This window comes from Chinchilla lanigera, unplaced genomic scaffold, assembly GCF_000276665.1.
Source record: "Chinchilla lanigera isolate Chin_1 unplaced genomic scaffold, ChiLan1.0 scaffold00081, whole genome shotgun sequence".
Taxonomy (NCBI): Eukaryota; Metazoa; Chordata; class Mammalia; order Rodentia; family Chinchillidae; genus Chinchilla; species Chinchilla lanigera.
In genome coordinates, this window is record NW_004955482.1 from 6,951,122 (window position 1) to 6,974,157 (window position 23,036).

The 23,036-nt window shown below is 48.7% G+C and overlaps 1 protein-coding gene across 2 annotated transcripts in view; it reads left to right on the forward strand.

Annotated features, from left to right (window-relative positions):
* The first annotated feature begins 374 nt into the window (after positions 1–374).
* The window catches only part of Anapc5 (anaphase promoting complex subunit 5), a 29,003-nt gene continuing 6,341 nt past the window's right edge, over positions 375–23,036 (forward strand). Inside the window, exons 1-12 of one of the 2 annotated variants that reach the window (XM_005403132.2) lie at positions 375–754; positions 3,095–3,174; positions 4,207–4,316; positions 4,996–5,188; positions 7,687–7,753; positions 9,887–9,988; positions 11,439–11,629; positions 15,842–15,923; positions 16,741–16,830; positions 18,559–18,701; positions 18,787–18,922; positions 22,793–22,867. In XM_005403132.2, coding sequence (XP_005403189.1) covers positions 548–754; positions 3,095–3,174; positions 4,207–4,316; positions 4,996–5,188; positions 7,687–7,753; positions 9,887–9,988; positions 11,439–11,629; positions 15,842–15,923; positions 16,741–16,830; positions 18,559–18,701; positions 18,787–18,922; positions 22,793–22,867 — 1,476 coding nt within the window. In that variant the 5' untranslated portion in view covers positions 375–547. Of the gene's footprint in view, positions 755–3,094; positions 3,175–4,206; positions 4,317–4,995; positions 5,189–7,686; positions 7,754–9,886; positions 9,989–11,438; positions 11,630–15,841; positions 15,924–16,740; positions 16,831–18,519; positions 18,702–18,786; positions 18,923–22,792; positions 22,868–23,036 lie in introns of both variants that reach the window. The other variant, XM_005403131.2, reaches the window with a different exon arrangement.

Consider the following 23,036-nt stretch of genomic DNA (forward strand, 5'->3'; position numbering starts at 1 on the left):
ACAAAGTGAGTTCAAGGCCAGCCCGAACTGCATAGCGAGACCCTGTCTCAAAATAGACCAATAAATAAATAAATAAATAAATAAACAAACAAACAAATAAATAAAGGTGAAAATTTAATTTCGTCGCTTTAAAACACAATCATTTAAAATTCAGTATGAGCTGTTTTTCAAATTTAGTGAACCGATGAGTGCCCGGCCTCTTCACCTTGTCTCGGAACCTGCTCTCCTTTGGCGAGAATTTCTGTAGGGAATCGACCTTCGGGTGCACCACATTTGCTCCACCCCTTCTTCTCAATCCTGGAGGTGATGATTGGCTGTAGCTCTCCCATGTGCTGTATGATTGGCCAACGGCATACAGTGAGCGCGAAGACGCCTGTTTCCTGGGATACCGCGCGCGCGGGCGGAAGTGAGGTCCAGCCGTGGTAGGTCCAGCCGTGGTAGGTCCAGCCGTGGTAGGTCCAACCGTGGTAGGTCCAGTTGTGGCAGGTCCGGAGGCGGCTGGGCGCCGTGCGTGGCGGCCTCCGAGACTTAGTCTCGGGGCGCCGCCATGGCCAGCGTCCACGAGAGCCTGTACTTCAATCCCATGATGACGAACGGGGTGGTGCACGCAAACGTGTTCGGCATCAAGGACTGGGTGACGCCGTACAAGATCGCGGTGCTGGTGCTGCTGAACGAGATGGGCCGCACGGGCGAGGGCGCCGTCGGCCTCGTGGAGCGGCGGAGACTCAACCAGTTGCTGCTGCCGCTGCTGCAGGTGAGAGGCGCCCCCGCGAGCTCAGTGCCACCGCCCCGGGCGGGCGGACTCGGGCTTCCTCGGGTCCTCGGTGACCGCGGAAAGTAGAGGTAGCTCAGGCCATCGTCGGGCGCCGAGCGCGTAGCCGGCCGGGCGCTGTCCTTGGAGGTGGTTTTTGTTTTTTTTTTGGCGGGGGGAGGTTTGCATCTGGCCGTGTCGTCTGGGTAAGTGAGCTGCAGCCTCAGATCCTATTTCTGTTCCGTGGGCCTCGCGTGGTCCTGAGCGTAGCAGACAGACGTGAATCCTGCAGGGTCGTCGTTTTAGGAGCGTAATCCTTAGTGATAGCGGCGTAAGACCAGCAGCGAGCATTGATCGAACACTGCTTTTGCGTCAGGGCCCTGCACGCTTCTTTTCGTTTTGCAGACCCAGGTCGTAACTCTTCCACTACTTACTAGGTGTCACTTGGACAGTAGCTTCACCTCGTCGGGCTCAGCTTTCTCTGGAAGATGAGAACGAGAGTGGAAGCTATGTCATGAGCACGTAGAAAGTGCTCAACCAGTGTTAACTAACACATTCATTTTCATGTAGTCTCGCTGGGCGTGGGCCTGCGTCTGTATCAGTTGTGGGTTTTTTCCCCAGTTACTGTGTGATTATGGGACTGACACCCGTCTGCCCCAGTAGACTGTAACCACCAGGAAGAGGGTAGCATTTTGTCCTGTTTTTCATCCTTCCATCCTCAAAGGCTGGTACAGTTAATTTAAGATACAGTGCTTAGGTGTCATGCCTGGTTAAATAAAAGGTCCTGTATAACTTGTAGCTCCCAGTCCTGGCAGCATTGTTATTGTAAGTTCACTTTCTCCCATTATTCAAATAAAAATCATACTAAGATCTTGGTGCATGCTGTGTCTTGCTGTCTGGAATTCTTTTTGATTCTTTGCCTACCTAACTATAATGCTAAGAACATGAATATAGAGTTCATCTAGGAACATTTCAACTTACTGACTTTTTGAAAATTAAAAGAAAAAAATTTTTTGTGAGCCCTGGCAGTGTTTAGCTACATCCCCACCCCTTTTTATTGTTTTAGTTAAGACACGTTGTTGCTGAGTAGCCCAGGCTGTGATCCAACCTGTGATCCTCCTGCCTCAGCCTTCCAAGTAACTGGGATTACAGGCATGTGCCACAGTGCCTGATTTTTCCTTCCAGTACAAACAGAAACAAAAACCTTTAAGTGATACAAGAATTGATGGAGTAAAAGGCAATTATTCTGTGTGCCTTCTAGATCTGTTCCTTCTGAGAGGTTATTGTTGTCATTTATCTCTTTGTGGAGTACCAGTCTGGAATGAACTTCCTATGTACATGTTACTGTTATAGGTGTGTATATGTATGTATGCTTTTAATGCCCATTTTGCTTTTATTTAATTTTTAAATAAATGCTACTTCTACAGCTTGCTTCTTTCACTTAACAAATGTTGGAGATCTTTCCATGTCAGCACATTTGACTATTCTTTTTATTTTTATTTTTTGGTACCAGGAATCGAACCCAGGACCTTGCGCTTGCCAAGCAAGTGCTGTGTCACTGAGCTATATCCCCAGCCTTTGATTATTCTTTTTAACTGCAGTACTATGTTTCACAGTAGCATGAGCAACATAATTTAGCTCTTGTTTATAAATTATAAACTCTTTTTGACTTGCAGATTCTTTTCAGTTTTTCTTTATTTCACTGCATACCAAACGTGATTCCCTTAGAAGTAAGATTATGGGGTTTGCACAATCTGAAGCTGCCATATGTCCTATCTACCTAATCTCTGAAAAAGATTTTAGTTTAAATGTTTGGTTTTATACTTGATTTAAGCCAAAAGGCGGAGAAGCAATAGTGTTTAGTTTTTATTCATTTTATTTACTGATTTTTGGTTTATTGAGACAGGGTTTCCCTATGTAGTTCAGGCTGGCCTTGAGCTCACTTTGTAGCCCAGGCGGGCCTTGAACTCATTTGATCCTCCTGTCTCAGTCTCCTGAGTGCTGGGAGTACAGGGGTATACCACCATGTCCACGTGATGGTGTTTAGTTTTAAATATTAGCTAGATTGTACAACTTCCTCCTCCTTTTTTTTTTTTTTTTTTTTGGTACTGAGGATTGAACCTAGGGCCTTCCTACCGAGCTATCTCCCAGACTTTTTTACTTTTTATTTTGAGACAGGGTCTCCATAACTTGTCAGGTTGCCCAGAATGGGCTGGAACTTTCCATTGTCCTGCTTCAGCCTCCCAGAGTGCTGGGTTATAGGTGTTCAGCACACTTAGCCACTAGCAGTTTTTTGTCAACCTCCAGCTCTCTCTGTAACCTTTTGATTTCTCCTTTCTGCAGGGCCCAGATATTGCACTATCAAAACTGTATAAGCTGATTGAAGACTCTTGTCCTCAGCTGGCAAATTCAGTACAAATCAGGTACATTTCATTTTCTTCTGTAACATCAAAAGGTGTCCAGTTAGCTGAAAATTGCAAAAGAGCATGTGATAATTCTTTTAAAAAGTATCTTTCAGCCAAACATGGTGGCACTTGGGAGGCTGAGGCAGGAGGATGCCGTGAGTTCTAGGCCAGCCTGGGCTACATAGTGAGTTCAAGGCCAGCTTGAACTGTGTAATGAGACCCTGTCTCCAAACACCCCACCTCAAAAAAGTATCTTTTATTCTAAAGGTTGTGTCCCAAAGTCCCTTTACTTAATTTGGTTTGGTTGGTTGGATGGTACTGGGAATTGAATCTAGAACTTTGAGCTCGGGAGGCAGTCATTGTACCACTGAGCTACAAGCCCAGCCTATGACTGGGGAGATAGCTCAGCGGCATAGCACCTGCCTGACAAGTGCAAGGTCCTGAGTTCGATTCCTGGTACCCAAAAATTTAAAAAAGAAAATAGCCAAAATACTTTGCTAGGAGGGTGACACTCTGAAAAATGAAGTTTGTTTTTTTGCCACTATTTTACTTAATTTAATAGTTAATTAATTTATTAATTAATTAGTTAATTAATTAGTTAATTAATTTATTAATTTATTTGTCTTTTTGAGACAGGGTCTTGCTGTGCAGTTCAGGCTGGCCTTGAGCTCACTTTGTAACCCAGGCTGGTCTCAAACTTGCAACAATTCCCCTGGCTCAGCGTCCCAAGTGTTGGAATTACAGGCATGTGCCACCATGCCTGGCTATGCCACCATTTTATACACATCTCTGAATCACCTTTAAAATCAGTCTGTTGAGCTGGGGGTGGTAGTACACACCTGTAATAGCAGCACTTGGGAGGCTGAGGCAGGAGGATCTCTGTGAGTTCAAGGCTAGCCTGAACTACATAGTGAGACCCTGTCTGTCTCAGAAAACTTAGAAACTAACTAATTAACTAATTAAATAGATCTATTGTAGATAATTCAGGAATATGAAACGTGGGAAGATAGAGGCCCTTCCTAAAATATGCACCTCGATTTTCTCATTCAGAATCAAACTGATGGCTGAAGGCGAACTGAAGGATATGGAACAATTTTTTGATGACCTCACAGATTCCTTTTCTGGAACTGAACCAGAGGTCCACAGAACAAGCGTCGTAGGTATGAACCTCCTGGAGGAGAGAGTGACCGTGCCCCTCGGCAAGGGGAGCCTCCTCAGCGCTGCCGCGTCCGTTTCCCAGTTGTGTTTTCTGCCGTGCCATGTTGATCTGTACTGAAGAATAACTGGCTTGTGGCAAAGTGTCTGCCTCTGCTCCGTCTGCAGCGGTCAGAGCCTCAGGGCCCTGGGCTCCTTGGGGTCCCCAGTTCTTCCTCTCAGTCTCTGGGTCACTTGCCTGCACTGTGTACCCGCGAGTGACCGTCACCCCCCAAACTCAGGAGAGCACGTCGTTGTCACAATATCCAAGTGGCAGCACACGCGCTGGTCCTCCAGTGCTTTTTGGGTAGCTTTGGATCCGTGCTCCTTCCCTTCGGCCTTCTTCGCGGTGGGTTCTGTGTTACTCAGTGTCCGCACCGTGCTGGCCCGCTCCTGTGCGCCGGCCTTTGCTCTCCCGGAGGTGCTCTGCTGGCGGGGGATAAGATCCTTCAGACAGGACAGCATGGAGGAAATAAAGCAGGCGTGCCAGGGACGGATGGGGCGTGGGGACGGGGCTGAGCCCTGCGTGGAAGCTCTGCCTGGGCGGCGGGAGGCGCCTGTGACTCCTGCGGGGGAAGCGAGACCGCCACCCCGCTGCGGTGCTGCATTTCCTGAGGCCTTCGCGCCTGCGGTCCCGTCTCGCAGGTCTGTTTCTGCGCCACATGATCCTGGCCTACAGCAAGCTGTCCTTCAGCCAGGTGTTCAAGCTCTACACCGCCCTGCAGCAGTACTTCCAGAACGGGGAGAAGAAGACGGCGGAGGATGCCGAGATGGAGCTGGCCAGCAAGGAGGAGGAGGAAAAGAAAATGGAGAAGGAGGAGCTGGATGTGTCTGTGAGGTAGCTTGGGGTTCCCGCAGGGCCGCTTCCCGTGAGCGGCAGTTTCAGGGTGGTGAGTCCTCCCTGACTCGGCTCCAGCCTTGTCCTCGGATCCAGGGGGTTGGCGCGTGTGCGTGCACTGTGCCGTGCGGAGTGGCCCTGGGCGGTGGGGTCGGGAAGCCGCAGGTGGGAGCGTGAGGCCGGGCGGCTCTGTGCTCCCCACATCTGTCCGTGAGCCCCTGCGCACTCCTCGGGGATCTGGTGACGTGGAGAGGGCTTCCCAGGCTGGGCGGTAAAGGTGTCCCCTGCCCCTGCCGTGGAACATGGTGCCTGGTAGGCCCCCGGGGGTCCCAGTTTGAGTGTGTTTCTCCTCTGCGGGCCTCGCTGGTGGCTCCTGACGCGGGGCGGTCACAGTCGGCTGAGAGACAAGCAGCAGGCTTCTGAAGGGCTGGCACTGGGGCTGAGGCTCACCTGGTGTTCCAGACTGAGACCTAGGGATCCCGCGCACATTTACTGTAAACGTACATTTTTTTTCAGAAAGTAACCCTGCCTTTATTAAATTGAATTTTCTCATGAAATTTAGTGAAATATTATTATTATTATTATTAATTTTTTTTTGGCCTTTTTGAGACAAGGTCTTACTGTGCATTTCAGGCTGGCCTTGAGCTCACTTTGTAACCCAGGCTGGTCTCAAACTTGCAATGATCCTCCTGCCTCAGCCTCCCAATTCCTGGGATTACAGGTGTGCACCACTATGCCCTGCTGAGTGAAATGTATTATTTGAAGGTATATCTAGGGCCAGGGATATAGCTCAGAGACACAAGCAACTGCCTGGCAAGTGCAAGGTCCTGAGTTAGATTCCTGGTCCAAAAAAAAAAAAAAAAAGAAATTGAATGTATATCTAGTTGTGAGACTCTGCAAAATGAAGTTAGTTTAGTAGAGGTGTTTTTGTGCATGTGTGTATTTTTTTGGAGACAGGGTTTCGTTATGCTGTTCAGGCTGGCCTTGGACTCACTTTGTACCCCAGGCTGACCTAGAATTTGCAACAGTCCTCCTGCCTCAGCCTCCTGAGTGTGGAGACTATGGGTGTGCACCACCATGCCCAGACTGGTAGAGGTTTTTTTTTTTTTTTTTTTTAATTTCCTAACATATATTTCCATGGTTTTTAATTTTTTTTATTCATTGGAAAAGAAAGCTTCAGTTTTTTCCTTTTTTTAGGTTTATTTGTGTGTGTGCTGGACATGGCCTGTGGCCTCACACGCTGCGGGGCAGCTCTCCACCCCCAGGGCTCGGTGGGCTTCTGACGTTGCACGGCATTATGGCAGAGCCTTTCCTCCCTGCCTTTCCTTTCTTGTGGCTATTGGAATGTTTCTAGCTCTCTTCAGGGAAATCATTCTTCTTGCCCTAGAAATCTGTATGAAAGTTAGGAAGGAGAAAGTATGCATATTAGATAATATCGCATAGCATAGCTTGCAAACCTCCCATCCCGCAGTGAAAGTAAAATTATTCCTAGTTGAAAATGAGAGCCCAGCTGTTAATTTAGAGGAGAGAGAATATTCAAGCAATTAATGTTTATCAAGTGTTTTTCAAAAATCCAGTTACAGAAGAGGCAAACTGAGATTTAGCGTCAGCCTTGGTTGACTGATGGTAGGCAAAAGGATGTGTGTCCCTCAAGGGAGCACAGGCCTGTTTTGTTTTTTTTTTGAGACAGGGTCTCACTATGTGGTTCAGGCTGACCTGGAACTCACTATGTAGCCCAAGTTGGCCTTGAACTCACAGCAGTTCTCCTGCCTCAGCCTCCCGAGCGCTGGGGTTACTGTTGTGCACCACCATGCAAGCCTGAGACAGGGTCTTACTGAGATGGCCAGACCTGGCCTTAAACGTGTAGTTTCCTGTCTCAGCCTCCTGAATAGCTGGGATTACAAGTGTGTGTCACTGTGCCCTGCTAGTCTATATTATTTTGACTTTTTAAAGTACCTCAGAACTGGGCATGGTGGTGCATGCCTGTAATCTCAGCACCAGGAGGCTGAGCTAGGAGGATCGTTGTGAGTTTGAGACCAGTCTGGGTTACAAAGTGAGTTTAAGGCCAGCCTGACTGCATGGTGAGACCCTGTCTCAAAAAAAAAGTACCTCATAGGGCCGGTGATATAGCTCAGTGGCAGAGCATCTGCCTAGCAAGTGCAAGGTCCTGAGTTCAATTCCCTGTACCAAAAAAAAAAGTACTTCATGTAGATCATACGGTGTTGGCCTTTTTAATTGGCTTATTTCGCTAACGTATGTCCACATGGCCTCATTTTTAGGCTGAGGCTAATGCGCCTTTGTGTCTCTGCCACATTTTGCTTGTTTATCCAATAGCAGATACGTGGTTGCTCCAGTTTTAGCTGTTGCAGGTACTGCTGCTGAGGAGATGGGGGCACAATACCTGTTTGCCCTCCCGCTTTCAATCAAAGTTTTTATTTCTTCTGATGTTGCCATTTCATTCTTGATTAATTTTTATTATTTTTGCTTTTATTTTTCAGAGAAGAGGAAGTATCTTGCAGTGGACCTCTGTCCCAAAAGCAAGCGGAATTTTTTCTTTCTCAGCAGGTATATTAGTTCTGTACCTTACAGGAGGCCTTTTTGCACTGTGGCATTCTGTGCTGTGGTGGATGCCCGTTGGGATTAGCAGGGTTGTAGGTGAATCTGCATTGCCCTTCCTCTCGGCCCTTCTCCACTAACAGTGCATTCTGTCCCTTCCTATTTTGTGCCATCTTACTTGTCTTTTTCTTTTTCTTTGGTTTTCTGAGACATGGTCTTACTAAGTCACCCAGCTGGGCTGGACCTTGTGATCTTCCTGCCACCGTCTCCCGAGCGCTGGGCTGACAGGGACGCACCACCTCACACGGCTCTCTCATCTTTACTTTTCTATTGAAATTAGAATGCACATTCGCTTAGTAATGGTGTGTGACCAACGGTCTAGAAACATGATTTATTTTAGAAGACTTGCTTCCCTTCTCAAGTATTTTATTTATTGTGGACATCTTCAAATGAAGAAAAGAGCTAGAAATCATTGGATAGTAAATAAGTATAATTTAATACCTAGATTCTACAGTTAATAGTGTATCAATCCTCTATCCAGATGACATAAGCTCTCTTTTTTTTGATGTAGTACTGAGAGTACCCAGGGCCTTCACAATGAGCTACATCCCCAGCCCCTTTTATTTTTTATTTGGAGACAGGATCTCACTAAGTTCCTGAGTTGTCCAGGCTGGCCTTGAATTTTCACTCCTCCTGCCTCAGCTTTCCAGAGTGCTGGGATTATAGGCATGCACTGCCACACCTGGCTTTGTTGCTACTTATGATTTTTTTTCTTGTCTTTTTGGACAGGGTCTTGCTATGCAGTTTAGGCTGACTTTGAGCTCACTTTGTTGCCCAGGCTGGTCTCCAACTCACAATGATCCTCCTGCCTCGGCCTCCCAAGTGCTGGGATTACAGGCGTGCGCCCGGCAATGCTTCACGAATTTGCGTGTCATCCTTGTGCAAGGGCCATGCTAATCTTCTCTATATTGTTCCAATTTTAGTATATGTGCTACTGAAGCGAGCACACGTTGCTGCTTATGAGCCACATATTTTCATTGTCTTAGCATAAGCTGAACATTGTTGTCCAAAGTAATTTTCAGCATAATTTTTTTTAATATTTTGACTTATTTTTCTAGTTTTCCCTAATTTTTAAAATCACTTTCTTCCTGCAGGATGTTATAATGTTTAGGGTAGATAAAAGTTTTGGGAATCACCTGTGTAGATGAATTTCCTGTTGATCAGAGTTTTCCCACCTACACAACTGATTTACTGAGAGGAAAATACTGGTCAGCTGGGTCCTCACCACACCCTCAGTATGTTAGAGATGGATGAAAGAGTTAAATAAAATACCTAAGGTCTAATTAGAAGGAACTGTGTACTCACCCTTACCTGAAAGCTGGGTGGGGACTTTTCAACCATAAAGCTGTGGGAGAAAGCAGAAGATCACTCGCTTTCCCAGCATGAAGTTGAACGATGTCTCCATGTCATAGCACGTAACAAAATTAAAAGGCAGCCAGTAAAATGGGGAGAGGGCAACCAATAAATGCGGGTGAAAAGATGAATACTTTTGCTTTGGAAATCATTGTCAAAGACATTGATGATGGGACAAAGCCGACAATATGTTATTATATGAAAAGGATGGGTACCGGAGAAAAACCACAAAAAAAAAAAAAAAAAAAAAAGAAAGAAAAGGATGGGAAATGAAATTGTGTTATACTCTACATATGTGTTAGCTTTGCAGCACTGTAATGAAATACCTGGCTCAGGCTACTTATACAGTAAAGAGGTTTGTTTTGGTTCACAGTTCTGGAGCCTCAAGCCCAGGGTTGGGCAGCACCATTGGTGCCCTGATGATGGGAAGGTGCATTAGAGTGGCCACAGCTCTAGTCAGGAAATGGGGAGAGACGGGGGCCCAGCTGACTGCCCTGGGAGGAGGGGAGAGGAGTCTAATAATAATGGAGCAGCCACAGCATCCTGGATGGCTACAGGGGCCTGTGTGGTGGTTTCCACAGGTAGTGGGCGGGGTGAGGGACCCTGAGCTAGGGCAGACCCTGAAGTGACCCCTGCAGGAGAGAAAATCACCAGGCCATGATGCTACAGTAGTTAGTATGTGTGTCCTCATATTTATTGATGCTTCTGAGTATTGCCTTTACATTTCAGGCTGCTTTGTTAAAAAATGATGAGACAAAAGCCCTCACCCCAGCCTCCTTGCAGAAGGAATTGAATAACCTGTTGAAATTTAACCCTGACTTTGCAGAGGCGGTAAGTGTGCTCCCAGATTTGCTGCTGAGCTGGAGAGGGCTACCCGGGCTCTCCAGCGGGTGGGACAGCGCAGCCTGGGAGGCCTGGGCCGCGGCATGGGTCCCGGAAAGCCACCTCATGGGCGCAGGGCCCCTCGCTGGCCACAGCACGTGTCCTCAGCCACTGACGCGTCACCCTCCCTCCATGGGGCCCTGAGGTTTGGATGGGAGATGGTGGAGTAGGCTGAGCAGGAGAAAATGGTTTCAGGGATGAAAACTAGTTTACTTTCTCTCTTTTTTTTTTTTTTTTAATTCTTATATATCCACAGCCAGAGATATAGCTCAGCAGCACAAGTGCCTGCTTGGCAAGCACAAGGTCCTGAGTTTGATTCCTGATACCAAAAAAAAAAAGTCTTCTAGTTCAATTTCTAATAATTCAACTTTTTGTGGATTTATTCTTTCTTTTTTTTTTTTTTTTTTTTTTTTTTGAGACAGGGTTTCACTATGCAGCTCAGGCTGACCTCGAGCTCACAGTGACCCCCTTGTGAGGAGAGAAGATTAATTCACTAAGTCAAAAACAAAATGAAAATAATTAACTTGGTAAACTAGTAAAACTTCCACTGTTTTTTCTTTTTGTTTTTGTAATATTGAGGAGCAAACCCGGGCCCTTTCCTGAATTTTTATTTTAAGATAGGGTCTTGCTAAATTGCTCAATGTGGGCTTGACCTTGTGATCCTCCTGCCTCAGCCTCCCAGAAAGACAGGATTATAGGTGAGCACCACCATGCCCTGCTAAATTTCCAGTTTTTAAATTTAAACATTTAGAAAAATTAACTTTATAATTTGTGCATGATGGGCCAGAGTAATAGCTCAGTGGCACAACTGCCTACCTGGAAAGCACAAGGTCCAGAGTTCGATTCCTTGTCCCAAAGAAAATAGTAATAATTCGTGCATGAATTCAGGTTTTAAGGTGTTTATACTTGAGCTTAAAGTGTTGGTAGCGCCTGAGCTAGGTGAGGCCTGCTGCTTCATGTACCACTCATGGCTCTTAACAGAACAACCAACCAGTGGCACAGCTGCTGTGTGTGGGACAAAACCACAAGCTCTAATGGAGACCCAGCTGTCGGTTTTTGTTTTTGCAGTGCTGAGGATTGAACCCACGGTCTCATACATGCTAGGCAAGCGCTCTACCGTTGAACCATGTTCATCTCCAGACTTTGGGGTTTTGTGTTTTCTTTTTGAGACAAGGTCTCACTGTGTGGCCCAGGCTTGCCTTGAACTCACCGTGACCCTCCGGCCTCAGCCTCCCTCCAAGCGCTGGGATCACAAGCGAGCGCCACCACGCCTGTCTCTCGAGCCTCTTCAGTTCTTACCACAGGGTAGGAAGTATTTAGGTTTGGAGGCAGCAGGACTCTGCACAGTAGTCTTGCCCAAAAGCAGCCTTTCAGATATGTTGGTTATTTCTCCTTTTAGCATTACCTCAGCTACTTAAACAACCTCCGCGTTCAAGACGTTTTCAGCTCAACACACAGCCTCCTGCATTATTTCGACCGCCTGATTCTCACTGGAGCAGAAAGCAAAAGTAACGGCGAAGAGGGCTATGGCCGCAGCCTGCGATACGCCGCCCTCAACCTGGCTGCCTTGCACTGCCGCTTCGGCCACTAGTAAGTTGGACCTTTGTCCCCGCAGACCTTGGGGAGACACTCAAGTGGCATCTGAGATGTGCTTTAAATTAAAAGAATGTATTTTTTAAAAGAATTAGAGCCAGGCGTGCTGGCGCACACCTGTAATCCCAGCACTTGGGAGGTTGAGGCAGGAGGATCGATGTGAGCTTGAGGCCAGCCTGGGCTACAGAGTGCGACGCTGTCTCAAAAGCAAAAAAAGTTGAAGAAAGAGACTCTGCACCTTGGGCTTGTCACTCACTCTGAGAATAAGCCTTTTGCACTGGTACCAATGTTAGTGAAAACTCTGCCCCCTAGTGTCCCTAGTCAGCATTGCTGCCTTACTGCCGGGCCTCCAGTGTCCGTCCTTCTAAGAACAACACAGCCATTCAGTGAAAAGGAAATTAGGTCAAGAGGCCAGAGTTTCCCAGAGGGTTTTTTGGAGGTAATAATGGAGCGGTGGAAGCTATTTTTAGGGTTTTAAAAAGCCAGGAGGAAGTTGGCCTGTGCTGGATGGTTGGTTTCGGAGCGGTGTTTAGGCCGCCAACAACGTGACGCGGGTCTGTTTTGTTGCACAGCTGTACCTGTGTACACGAATAAAAACAGGAAAACTGGGGACAGATACTTAGTGAGCGAAGTTAGAATTAAAACCTGTCAGAACATGAGGCTGTGTGGGAACAGTGAAATAATGCAGGTGATGGTAAAAAGTAGGCGGTGAGCTAATTGGATAAAGAGCTCCTGCCCCTGCCCAGCGACTGTATCAGTTGAGAGGTGCGGTCTTTACCACAGGCAACTGTGATTAAAGGCTCTAGGGCCTGCTAAAGGGCAGGCGGTGTCCAGTGGTCAGGAGCTGAGACCGGCAGCACTCAGGCTGCTGCCGATTTCTGGTGGTCAGGTTTTAGCAGAGGTGTGGACAAGCTGGAGCTTGTGTAGGGACAGTCTTGGTGCTGGGACGCTCAGCCGGGCTGCCTGCACCGGGTGGGGAAGGTGTGCGAGTGTCTAGCCGGGAGCCAGGGTGGCCAGCCAGGCGGCTGTGACGTGTGCCCGTCGCGCCGCGCTGGACGGAGGCCGTGGTCGCTGGGCCAGGCCGGGTGCTGCTGAGCGCAGGTGACGGGACTGTTTTCGCTCTTTAGAAGTTTCCTGGTGTGGAGTCCTCTAGAAAGGTTAGTGGGGTGCTCGAGCCTAGATCGGGGGTGTTAGCAGGGGCAGGGAAGCAGCTGGTTGATGGTTGGAGTACCCCGAAAATATGTAAGCGTGCTCCAAACTCTGTGATTCTGCGGGATTCTGACACACACCCTACTTTATGCTACTGAGCACCCCTCCATGGAGCCGTGTTCCCCCCTATTTTTCCATTACTGGAGATGGAGCCCCGAGCCTTTGAACTAAGCTGTATCCCCAGCCTGTTCTTGCTTTTTATTTGATGATAGGGTCTCCAAGTTGCCCCGGCGGGGCTCCGACTTGGGATCCTTGTGTCTCAGCCTGTCAAGTCGGGGTACTGTAGCTGTGCGCCACCACACCGGCTGAATTCCGTAATATCGTGTAAGAACGACTCTTCGTCTCCTTTTTTGGGGGGCGGTGTCCTGGGAACTGAATTCAGGACCTTGCGCTTGCCAGGCAGGCGCTGCGCTGCTGCACTGTCTCCCTGGCTCTCTCCTTCCTTTTAATCACCGGCGTGATCTGGGCCCTTTTCTCTTTCCCTCTTGCTTCTCCGCTGGTGCTGGAGAGGGCCTCGACGTGTGAGGCGGGTGCTTTGCTGCTCAGCCCCAGCCCCAGCCCCAGGGCCCTTCTGCGCCATGTGCCCATAGACACCTGTGGTCCATGGGTCTCATTTACCAACAGTCCATCTTCTCGGGTTAAAAACCGCTTTCTCTAGTACCTGGACATTTGTGTGCAGCCCAGGAGATGCGAGTATTCCCATGACATGGGATTTCCTTCTGTGCAGTGTTGTCAGAGGGTAGACAGTGGCCCGAAAACAGAGGCAAGAAGGTGAGATTTGTGGAAAGGGCCCATTCTTCTGATTCCTTGTTACTAGTAAGGGCCAGGTGGTCTTTGTTCCTGATTTCACTATGGGCCTGTGTCTGTCCTTGTCATTTGGCTAAAAGGACTGTGGAGGTTGCTTGAAAATTTGGGCAGCTGTTTGTTGAGCATCTGCTATGTACCAGACGCTGTTCTAGAACTTACCATGGGGAAGCATAAACTGTGGCGAGCAGCACTGCAGGATTAGGTAATGCTCGGTCAGGCGCACAGTACCCTGTCCTTGGGTTTAAGTGTTAAGGTAACCCTCCCCCCCCTCTGCTGACCAATATTGGAGCAGATTTGAAAGACTCGCAGAAGCTTTGTGTTTTGCGCATGTGTACAGAGAAAGTATTCTCGGCAGCAAAAAGGGCAGGTGCAAAGGCCCTGAGGCAGGAGCTGAGTTGCGAGTTGGTGAGCAGCCTGTGCAGTTGAATCTGCGGGTGAGGACAGGGGGAGGGGATCCAGGCAGAGGGGGCTCAGGCTGTGGAGGCCAGGCAGGGGCTTTGGCTGTTACTCACAGGACACTGCCTCCTTCAGGGCTACAGACCCTGCTTCTCCGGCATTTGATAAACATCTAGTCCTTAGAGTGTGCTGGGCACTTTTCCTCTCAACTCTTCCCCCTCCCCCCCGCCATACGGGGAATCGAACTCACAACCTCACGCTTGCCAGGCGGGCGCTGTGCCGCTGAGCTAAATCCCCAGCCCCTCCTCTCACTCTTGCTAAAAACTGCTATCCGAGGATTCTCTGGTTATGGGCATGGAAAACCAGGACGTGCCTTGAGGATTTGCCTGACCGCCCTGGTGTTTCTGTGTCATAATTTCCTTCTCCTCCTACCTGGGAGGAGTCTCATCCCTTCACAGTCCTGTTTCGGCTTCGACTTACTGTCTGCACGGTGCTCTGAAAGCCCTTTCTCCTCCCTTCCTTTGTGGTGGGGGGATTGAGCCTGGGGTTCCGAGCTACATCACCAGCCTATTAAAATTTATTTACTATCTTCATTGCTATAACTTATGGTACTGGGGATTAAAGCCAGGCCTTCACCCTGAGCTGCACCCTAGCCTGCCCTGCCCCCTTTTTGAGGCAGGGTCTCATCTCACGAAGTTGCTTGGGCTGGGCTCAAAATTACAGGTGCCCCAGCCACCCAGAGTGTCCACCATTGCGCCAGGCCTAGCCTTTAAGAAAACTTTGAGACGAGGTCTCTGTGTTGCTCAGACTGGGTTTTGGCCGTCTTCCTGTCTCAGCCTCCCAAGTAGCTGAGGTTATGGGTGTGTGTCCCAGTGCCTGACCTATAGCCTTTTTTTTAAGCATAACACTGTTTGGTTAACAGATGTTCGCTGATATTATTGAGGACCTGTGTGACAGTATGCTTCCTGCCCTCGAGAAGCTTACGTTCTAGTACAGTGAGGTGAATGTTCTAGAGCTCTCAGGGATGCACACAGCCCACTGCGGAATGTGTGCCATAGGTTGGCACCACTGTTAGTACATTACTTTACTCCATGTTGAAGGGGATTTAAGAGAAATGCATGATTGGTAAAAATGTATCCGCTTTCTTTATTTGAACAGTTATTCAGAAAAAAATTGTGTACTGCCCAATTAAAATTACTCACGTGAGGCTGTTGTTAATGTTGGAGAATTTCTTCCTGTGGAGTTGTTCCTTAGTCTGGGACACGGGAGCGACACACGGCACAGTGCAGTGAGGCCTGGGAAAGCGGGGTGCGGATAACGCTTGTGAGGCTGTTTTTGGGGTGAGGGCAGAGATGAGCTGGTTGGATGTCCACAGAGGCTAAGGGTTAGGGGACCCACGGTGGAGGGGGAACCTGAGCAGGAAGAAAGTCCCAAAAGTAGGAATCCTCCAAGTAGCTTTTAAAACTAATTTTGAAAAAAACAAAGTAAAAAGTGTACATAGAAAGAGAATTTTGAAATCATACAGAAGGCAGCGCAGAGCAAAGCATGAGCCCCGCCTTGCAAGGTGGAAAGAACTTTCTCGGGCCAAGACAAAACCCATGGCTCCGTTCCCTCTTAGTGGGCGTCTGCTTTAGGAGAGACTCATGCCGTGCCCTCAGGGTTGCCGCTGCCGCCGCTGGGGGGCCTCGGAGGGAAGCGGCCTCAGAGCAGCGAGTTGCCCCCGCGAGCTGTGTTGCCAAGACTTCCTGCCGCGGGGCTGGCTGGGTCTGTGATTGCTAACGGGACCTTAACGTCTAGTCAACAGGCGGAGCTCGCCCTGCAGGAGGCGATTAGGATCGCCCAGGAGTCCAATGACCACGTGTGTCTGCAGCACTGTTTGGTGAGGCCACCTGCGCGCGGGGGTCGTGCTGTGGGTCGAGGGCCCCTGCACAAGTCCTATCCCAGTCGGGTCACTGCGGGTGGAGTGGCAGTGCTGAGGAGGGGGGCCTGCTTAGCTGTCCAGGGGGTGCTCAGGAAAGCCAGCCCATCCCTGCTTAGCTTTCTCAGTGCTTGCCATCTGTCCTGCTTTGGGAACATTTCCTACCCACAGATTTTAATGCAACTTGCCATGAAAAAGTTAACATTGAGTGTCACGTTAATGTTGGCATTAGTAAAAAGATATATGAAAAAATCAAAAGAGAAATGCTGCACCTAGTAACTGGAGGAGACATTGTCCTGTAAGGGCGTAGTCACCAAGCACAAACAGAGCACTTGCCCGTCACCCCAAAGTTCTGTTCTTAAGGCCATGCGGGGGCTCCATGCTTTCTTGGGAGGATTCCTGCCACACACGGAGTCAGAGGAAGCCTGTGTGTTTCACTGTGCTCTTAGGATGTTGGCAGGTTGGGCGTGGTGGCACACGCCTGTAATCCCAGCACTCGGGACGCTGAGGCAGGAGGATCGCTGTGAGTTCCAGGCCGGCCTGGGCTACAAAGTGAGTTCAAGGCCAGCCTGAACTGCGTAGTGAGACCCTGTCTCAAAAAGACAAAAAAGAAAAAAAAAGATGTTGACAGCTTTCATTTAGGTTCGTGCGTCATGGGAGGGTATGTTAGAGATTTACTTTGTCCCTTTTGAGTTCTCTCTGACCACCACGTTGGTATTTAACCAGCACCTTGGCCATCGCCGTGTTGTGATGTATTCTGCTGGTTATCTCTTGCCAGAGCTGGCTTTATGTGCTGGGGCAGAAGCGGTCCGACAGCTACGTTCTGCTGGAGCACTCGGTGAAGAAAGCAGTACATTTCGGGTTACCGGTAAGGCTCATCTTGCTGTGAGGTTGTTTAGATGAGTGGCGCGGGGCCTTTGTCCTTCTCCCAGCCGCGCTGTCGGAGGCAGGGACGGAGCTGGAATGGGTGTTCCAGCGTGTGGTTTTACCCTTGCCAGCTTCCTGTGACTTATTAATCAAACCGCCAAATTCTGTTTGGTAGGTTTCCCGCTGTTCCCTAAGAACATCCTTTTAACATCTGTGGAAGCTGTTTATCAATTTGTCAAGAAATCTTGGTTTAGTTTATTGAGGAACATTTACTTAGCATATATTCACTTAGGAAAATTTTGGAGACTTTTTTAATTGTTGTTTTTTTCAGTGCCGGGGATGGAAGCCAGGGCCTGGCAAACCCTAGGCAAGAGCTCTGCCACCGAGCTCCGCCCCCAGCCCCGGAAAGCTTATTTTTAAACCAGGGATCAGCAGACCTTCTAACCCATGGGCCAGCTCCGGCGGCCCACCGCTTTGGTTTGCCTGTAAGCTAAGAGTTGTACGTGGTTGTGGGCAGGGGACAAAAATGATAAAGAATATGCAGCAGAAACCAGATGCGGGCTGCAAAACCGACCTTACTTACCTTCAGACCCTTCACAGGACTAGTTTGCTGATCCTTGTTTTAAATAATAAAGCCAGGAACAGGAAACCTGCCAGGTCTGCCATCCTTCCAGATGGCATTAGCGGCCGGGGAGGTAGCGCAGTGGCACAGCGCCTGCCTGGAGAGAGCAAGGTCTTGAATTTGATTCCCGGTACAAAAACAAAACAAAACGAACGAATGGCAGTAGTGACTGTACCTAGGGCACTGAAGGGTGTAGTCTGCACGCCAGAAGAGTAGTGCCTGCCGGAATCTGTATCCCTGTTGCTTGAAGAACCTTATTCTAGCTCAGAAATCTGCAAACTGGACCACAGGCAGCGGGACTGCTTAAACCTTCTGTCTCGGAAAAGTTTGCAACAAACTTTGATAAAATTGCAAGTAATTATACAAATTTAACGTATGAGCTTGTTAAATCTGTAAATTGTCCATGTGGTTCGCTTCTGGGAAAGGAAACTGACTGGTACAAATAGAATTGAAGTGGTTCTTTGAAATAAATGATGCTCTTCCTAAGTTCAGTTTTTGCTGTGGACTTGAGCTGCCTTTTTTTACGATTACTAGAAGTCCAATGTGCTATCCATTGTACCACAGAGCCACCTACGCTGCCTTTTTTTAGGCAAGTGTTTATCCTTGAAGATTATGCCAGAAGTTAAGGTGATGATTGGTTGCTCATCACAAAACATCCTTTTTTGATCTCCTGTTACCGAATGTGCCCTGCATTGCTTAGCCTGTTATTTCATTGTCCTTACTGCAGTTCTTCATGGTAAATTTGATGCCCATTTTACAGATGAGGAAGCTGAGGCTTAGCTGAAAGAAGCTCAGTGATTGACCCTAAGTCACACAGTACCAGCAGAGGCAATGTTAAGTCCAGGTCTGGCTAATGCCAAAGCCCTGCTGCTTTCCCAGCCCTAGTTTTCAGAAGACGTCTCACATGGGTCGGGGTCGGGGTCGGGGTCAGGCCGTAGGTACTTGCCTTGTAAGTAGAGCTGTCACTGTGCATGTGCTGAAATGTGGAACCTACCACATGTCTGCGGAGCAAAGCAAATTCTGTCATGTAATCTCTATCTTGGGTTGTGGGTATATCTGTCCCCTTAGTACCTCGCCTCCCTGGGAATACAGTCCCTTGTCCAACAGAGAGCTTTCGCTGGGAAGACGGCCAACAAACTGATGGACGCACTGAAGGACTCCGACCTCCTGCACTGGAAACACAGTCTGTCGGAGCTCATCGACATCAGCATTGCCCAGAAAACGGCCATCTGGAGGCTGTACGGCCGCAGGTGGGTCCTCAGGCAGAGTGCGGGCATGGGCGCGGGGCAGCCGGGGCTGCTGGCCGAAGGGAAACCTGTTCCTCTCCTCACCCAGCACCATGGCCCTTCAGCAAGCCCAGATGCTGCTGAGCATGAGCAGCCTGGAGTCGGTGAGCGCGGGCCTGCAGCAGAACAACACCGAGTCCTTCGCGGTCGCGCTGTGCCACCTGGCGGAGCTGCACGCGGAGCAGGTAGGTGGCGGTGTGCGCAGCTCCCTGCCGGCTGCGGGAGGGGTTATTTCCGCCCCTTTTTCCGGGGTTTGGCCCAGGGTGCTGGGCTCATGGGGAAAGGCATAGCGGGCACGGCTGTTCACGCCACAGCAGCCAAGGAGCACAGGCACAACGTGGCTGCGCCCCAGGGACCCAGCTTTTCCACAGGGCCCAGCTCCCTGACACTCGCCACCCCCAGCAGAGCTACAGGCTGGCGAGCGAGGCCGTGGGGCCGTTTCCTTCCAGCCCTGCCCGTGGCGGCCCAGCGCGCTTTCGGGAGTGCCCGCGGAGGGCGCGGCTGCCTCCTGCAGGGGCCTGGGGCCGCGGGTAGCTGAGGAGTGAAAGGCACTGAGTGTGGCATCGGAGAAAGGAATAGGAGGCTGCGTGGTTCTGTGGAGCAGACGGGATGGGAAGGAGGCCTGGAGATGCGGGGAGTGGAGCTGTGTCTGTGGGAGGATGGGGAGAGGCCGGGACATGAAAATACAGTCTGGTGATTGCGAGTGTTTGTGTGGATGGTCCTGTGCTGGGCCTGGGCTGTGTGCTTTATGTGTACTGCTTCGCAGAATCCTTCTGGTGGCATCATGAGGTCGACCACATTTTTTGTAATTATTGTTTCTGAGTCGGGGTCTAGGTGTGTCGTTCAGGCTGGCCTTGAATTTACCGTGTAGCCCGGGCTGGCCTCGTACTCCCGGGAGGCCTCCTGTCTCGGCCCCCCGAGTGCTGGATTGCAGGTGTGCGCCCCCACAGCCTGCAGGCCAGCCGTCCTGTCAGCCCTGTCTCTCGGAGGAAGGCAGCAAGGCCCGCAGGCCTGGTCTGTACCCCGCGCCGGGCGCTATCAGCCAGACCCCTAGCCCACGTCCGGGTGGCTCCAGAGAAGGCGGTGGGAGCGGGCGGCACTCGCGCCATTGCTCCTGCTTCTCCCTGCCCGCAGTCTCTAAAGTCTGTGCTGCTGTAGCCAGTCGCCCTTTGCTCAGAACTGTCTTTCACTGAGAGCAATGGGACAGCCGATGTATCTATAGCCGCCAGCTTACCGGCCGTGTCTGTGATCATGGTCTGTTTCCCTCTGTGTGGTGTCTTTGTTACGAGGGCACATCCAAACCCAAAGTGCTCCCTGACCTGCAGCCTATAGGCTGTCCTCGCTGTACCTCTGCCCTTAGATCCTCACCGCAGCTGTGTGAGCGGAGGGTGCCCTGTGCCCCATGGCCACTGGCTGCTTCACTCTTCCAGGGTAGTTCTGGGTTGCTCTGTCATTCCTGTCTTAGCCTCAGGAATGGCAGGGGTACTGTTTCGGGGGTACTGCAGGGTGGGAAATGTTTTCTGTACTTGCCTAAAAGCTTCCTAGTCTACCTCAGTCCACGAGCCAGGACAATAACTAACAGGATTGTCCAGTTAAAACCATAAGAAGTGTCTGGCTGTGGTGGCATACACCTGAAGTCCCAGCTCGTGGGAGGCCGAGGCAGAGGGATTATGCGTTCAAGGCCAGCCTGGGCTACAGAGTGATTTCAAGGCTGACCTGCACCGCATAGCAAGACCTTGTCTAAAAAACCTATGGCTGTGCCACCCTATACATGCCCAGTGATACCTAAAAAAAAAAAAGCCAAGACAAAAAATACATGAATAGAAAGATTAATCACCTTTTATTGTGATTCAATGTAACTTCTACTTCAAATAACAGTTCAGTTGTAGTCTAATAGAGCTATACAGACAGTACATTATCTAATGTAGAATTGGGACCAAAAAAAGAGCTTTTGGGTTGACAAGATAAAGATGCACATTATTGGGAACTTGGCCAGATCCCCGATCTCTTAAAATAAGTATATGGTGAAGGCTTAAATAAGAGAGGTAAGTAACATGGTTTGGGGTCCAGGAGGGCCAGAACTCTCTTGGGGCCAAAGATCTCTGGATTCCCCGATTTATTGGATTTCAAACAAATTCCGGGAGTGTGAGGGAAAGTGAAGAGAAAAGCTGAGGTAAAGGCAGGAAGCTGAGCAGGACCTTGAGAGTCAGAACAAAGACATTGTTTAGGCAGTAAATCAGTCTTAAATGGGAGAACTCTCTTATCTCTAAGGCTGGCAGTTTATTGCTCTGGAATGGGGAGTGAGAGCCCTGTCCTCAGCTGTAGTGTTTTCTTGTCTTTAGAGCATTATGGTCAGCAATTCAAACCTTACACAGCCTGGTCCCCAGTGGCCCCTCCCGTGGGCTGGGGACACGGCTCAGTGGTAGAGTGCTTACCTGGCATGTGCAAGGCCCTGGGTTCTATTCCCAATACTGTAAAATAAAGTAAAGACCATCCCAATAATATGTGGATATGAAAAAGACGTAAATACACAGAAAAAGACATGAATTCACAGAAAAAGTATGAATGGCCCAGAAACATGAAAAAATTTCATTTTAGTCCCTGAAGAAATTCACAAGCAGAGAAGTAATAGTTTTAACCAAATAGGCAAAGATGTTTAAGTACTGGGGCAAGAGAGGGCATAAATAAATTGCAGATGTGAAAGTAGTTGGCACACACTTAGAGGATAATTCAGTTAAACTGTATCAGAGTTTAGAAGGGCCTGTCATTTCTAAGGTTTATGCTTTTATTTCTAAGGAAATAACTGGGGCTGGGGATATAGCTCAGCCGCACAAGTGCCTGCCTGCGAGCGTAAGGTCCCGAGTTTGATCCTTGGTACCAAAAAAAAAAAAAAAAAAAAAAAAAAGGAAATAACTGGACAGGTAGGTAAAGCTATATGCCCCATGATATTCACTGTAGTATTTTTTAAATGGAAAAGTTAGAAACAACCAAATATCCACATCTAGGAGATCTGGGAGGGGGATGGTACTGGGAATCAAACTCAGGACCTCACACTTGCCAGGCAGGTGCTATGCCACTGAGCTAAATCCTTAGCCCTAGGAGATTATTTTGATGTGCCACAATTTACTTGCCTAGTGAAATATTATGATGATACTGATTTACATTTGTTTGTTTGTTTTGTGATACTAGGGATTAAATCCAGGGCCTTCACACTAAGTTACATCCTTTGCTTTTTTTTTAAATTTTGAAGGAGGGTCCTGCTAAATCTTGCTAGATTGGGCTCAGACTTGTGATCCTCCTGCTTCTGCCTCCCACAGTGCTGGGATTGTAGGCATGCATCAGTGTGCCCAGCTCAGATTTGTATTTATTGACACTGGAAAGATTGACTCATTTAAAAAATACTGAGTGCCTACCCTGTGTAAACATTGTTATATATAATTTACAAAAATAATATGTATAGCTGTTTTTAGAATACTATATAGTTTATATTTATTGCATAAAAGAAGCCTAGAAGGAGATATTCCCAAGCATAACTGGATTCTCTTTGGTACAATTAAGAATAATTTGTCTCATTTTTTCATCTATACCCATTTTTCTAAAAAGAATATATCTCACATGTGTATTTTTAAAAGCTTTTTAAAAATATATAAAATTCCCATGAGAAAATGTCCCTTTGGGCCAGGGATATAGCACAGCAGCACAACGCTTGCCTGGCAAGCATGAGATCCCAAATTCGATTCCTGGTACCAAAAAAAAGACGTCCCTTTGAAATGCGACATTTGCTGCCTACTGTCTTCCAGCTGCCTCCATCAAGAGCTTGTGGGTTGGGTATGGTGGCCCATGCCTGTAATCCCGGCACTGGGGAGGCTGAAGCAGGAGAACGTCCAAGAGTTCAAGTTTAGCCTGGGCTCCATAGTAAGACCCCCATCTCAAACAAACAAACAAACAAACATAAAAGCAAACGAAGAAAGAGCAGGTGGATTGTGACGCTGTCATGCTGCGGTGAGCAAGGTGACTTCCACACAGTTGTACAAATCAGATGTGTTCTATTTCAGGGCTGTTTTGCTGCTGCTTCTGAAGTATTAAAGCACTTGAAGGAACGATTTCCACCCAATAGTCAGCATGCCCAGGTAACCCCCCTTTCGAATGATATGGATTTCCTTCTTTTTGGGGGTGTTTGTTGGTGTTTTTTTTTTTTTTTTTTTTGATACTGGGAGTCGAACTCATGACCTCGTGCTTGCCAGGCAGACGCTGTGTTACTGAGCTAAATCCCCAGCCCTGTTTTTGGTTTGTTTGAGA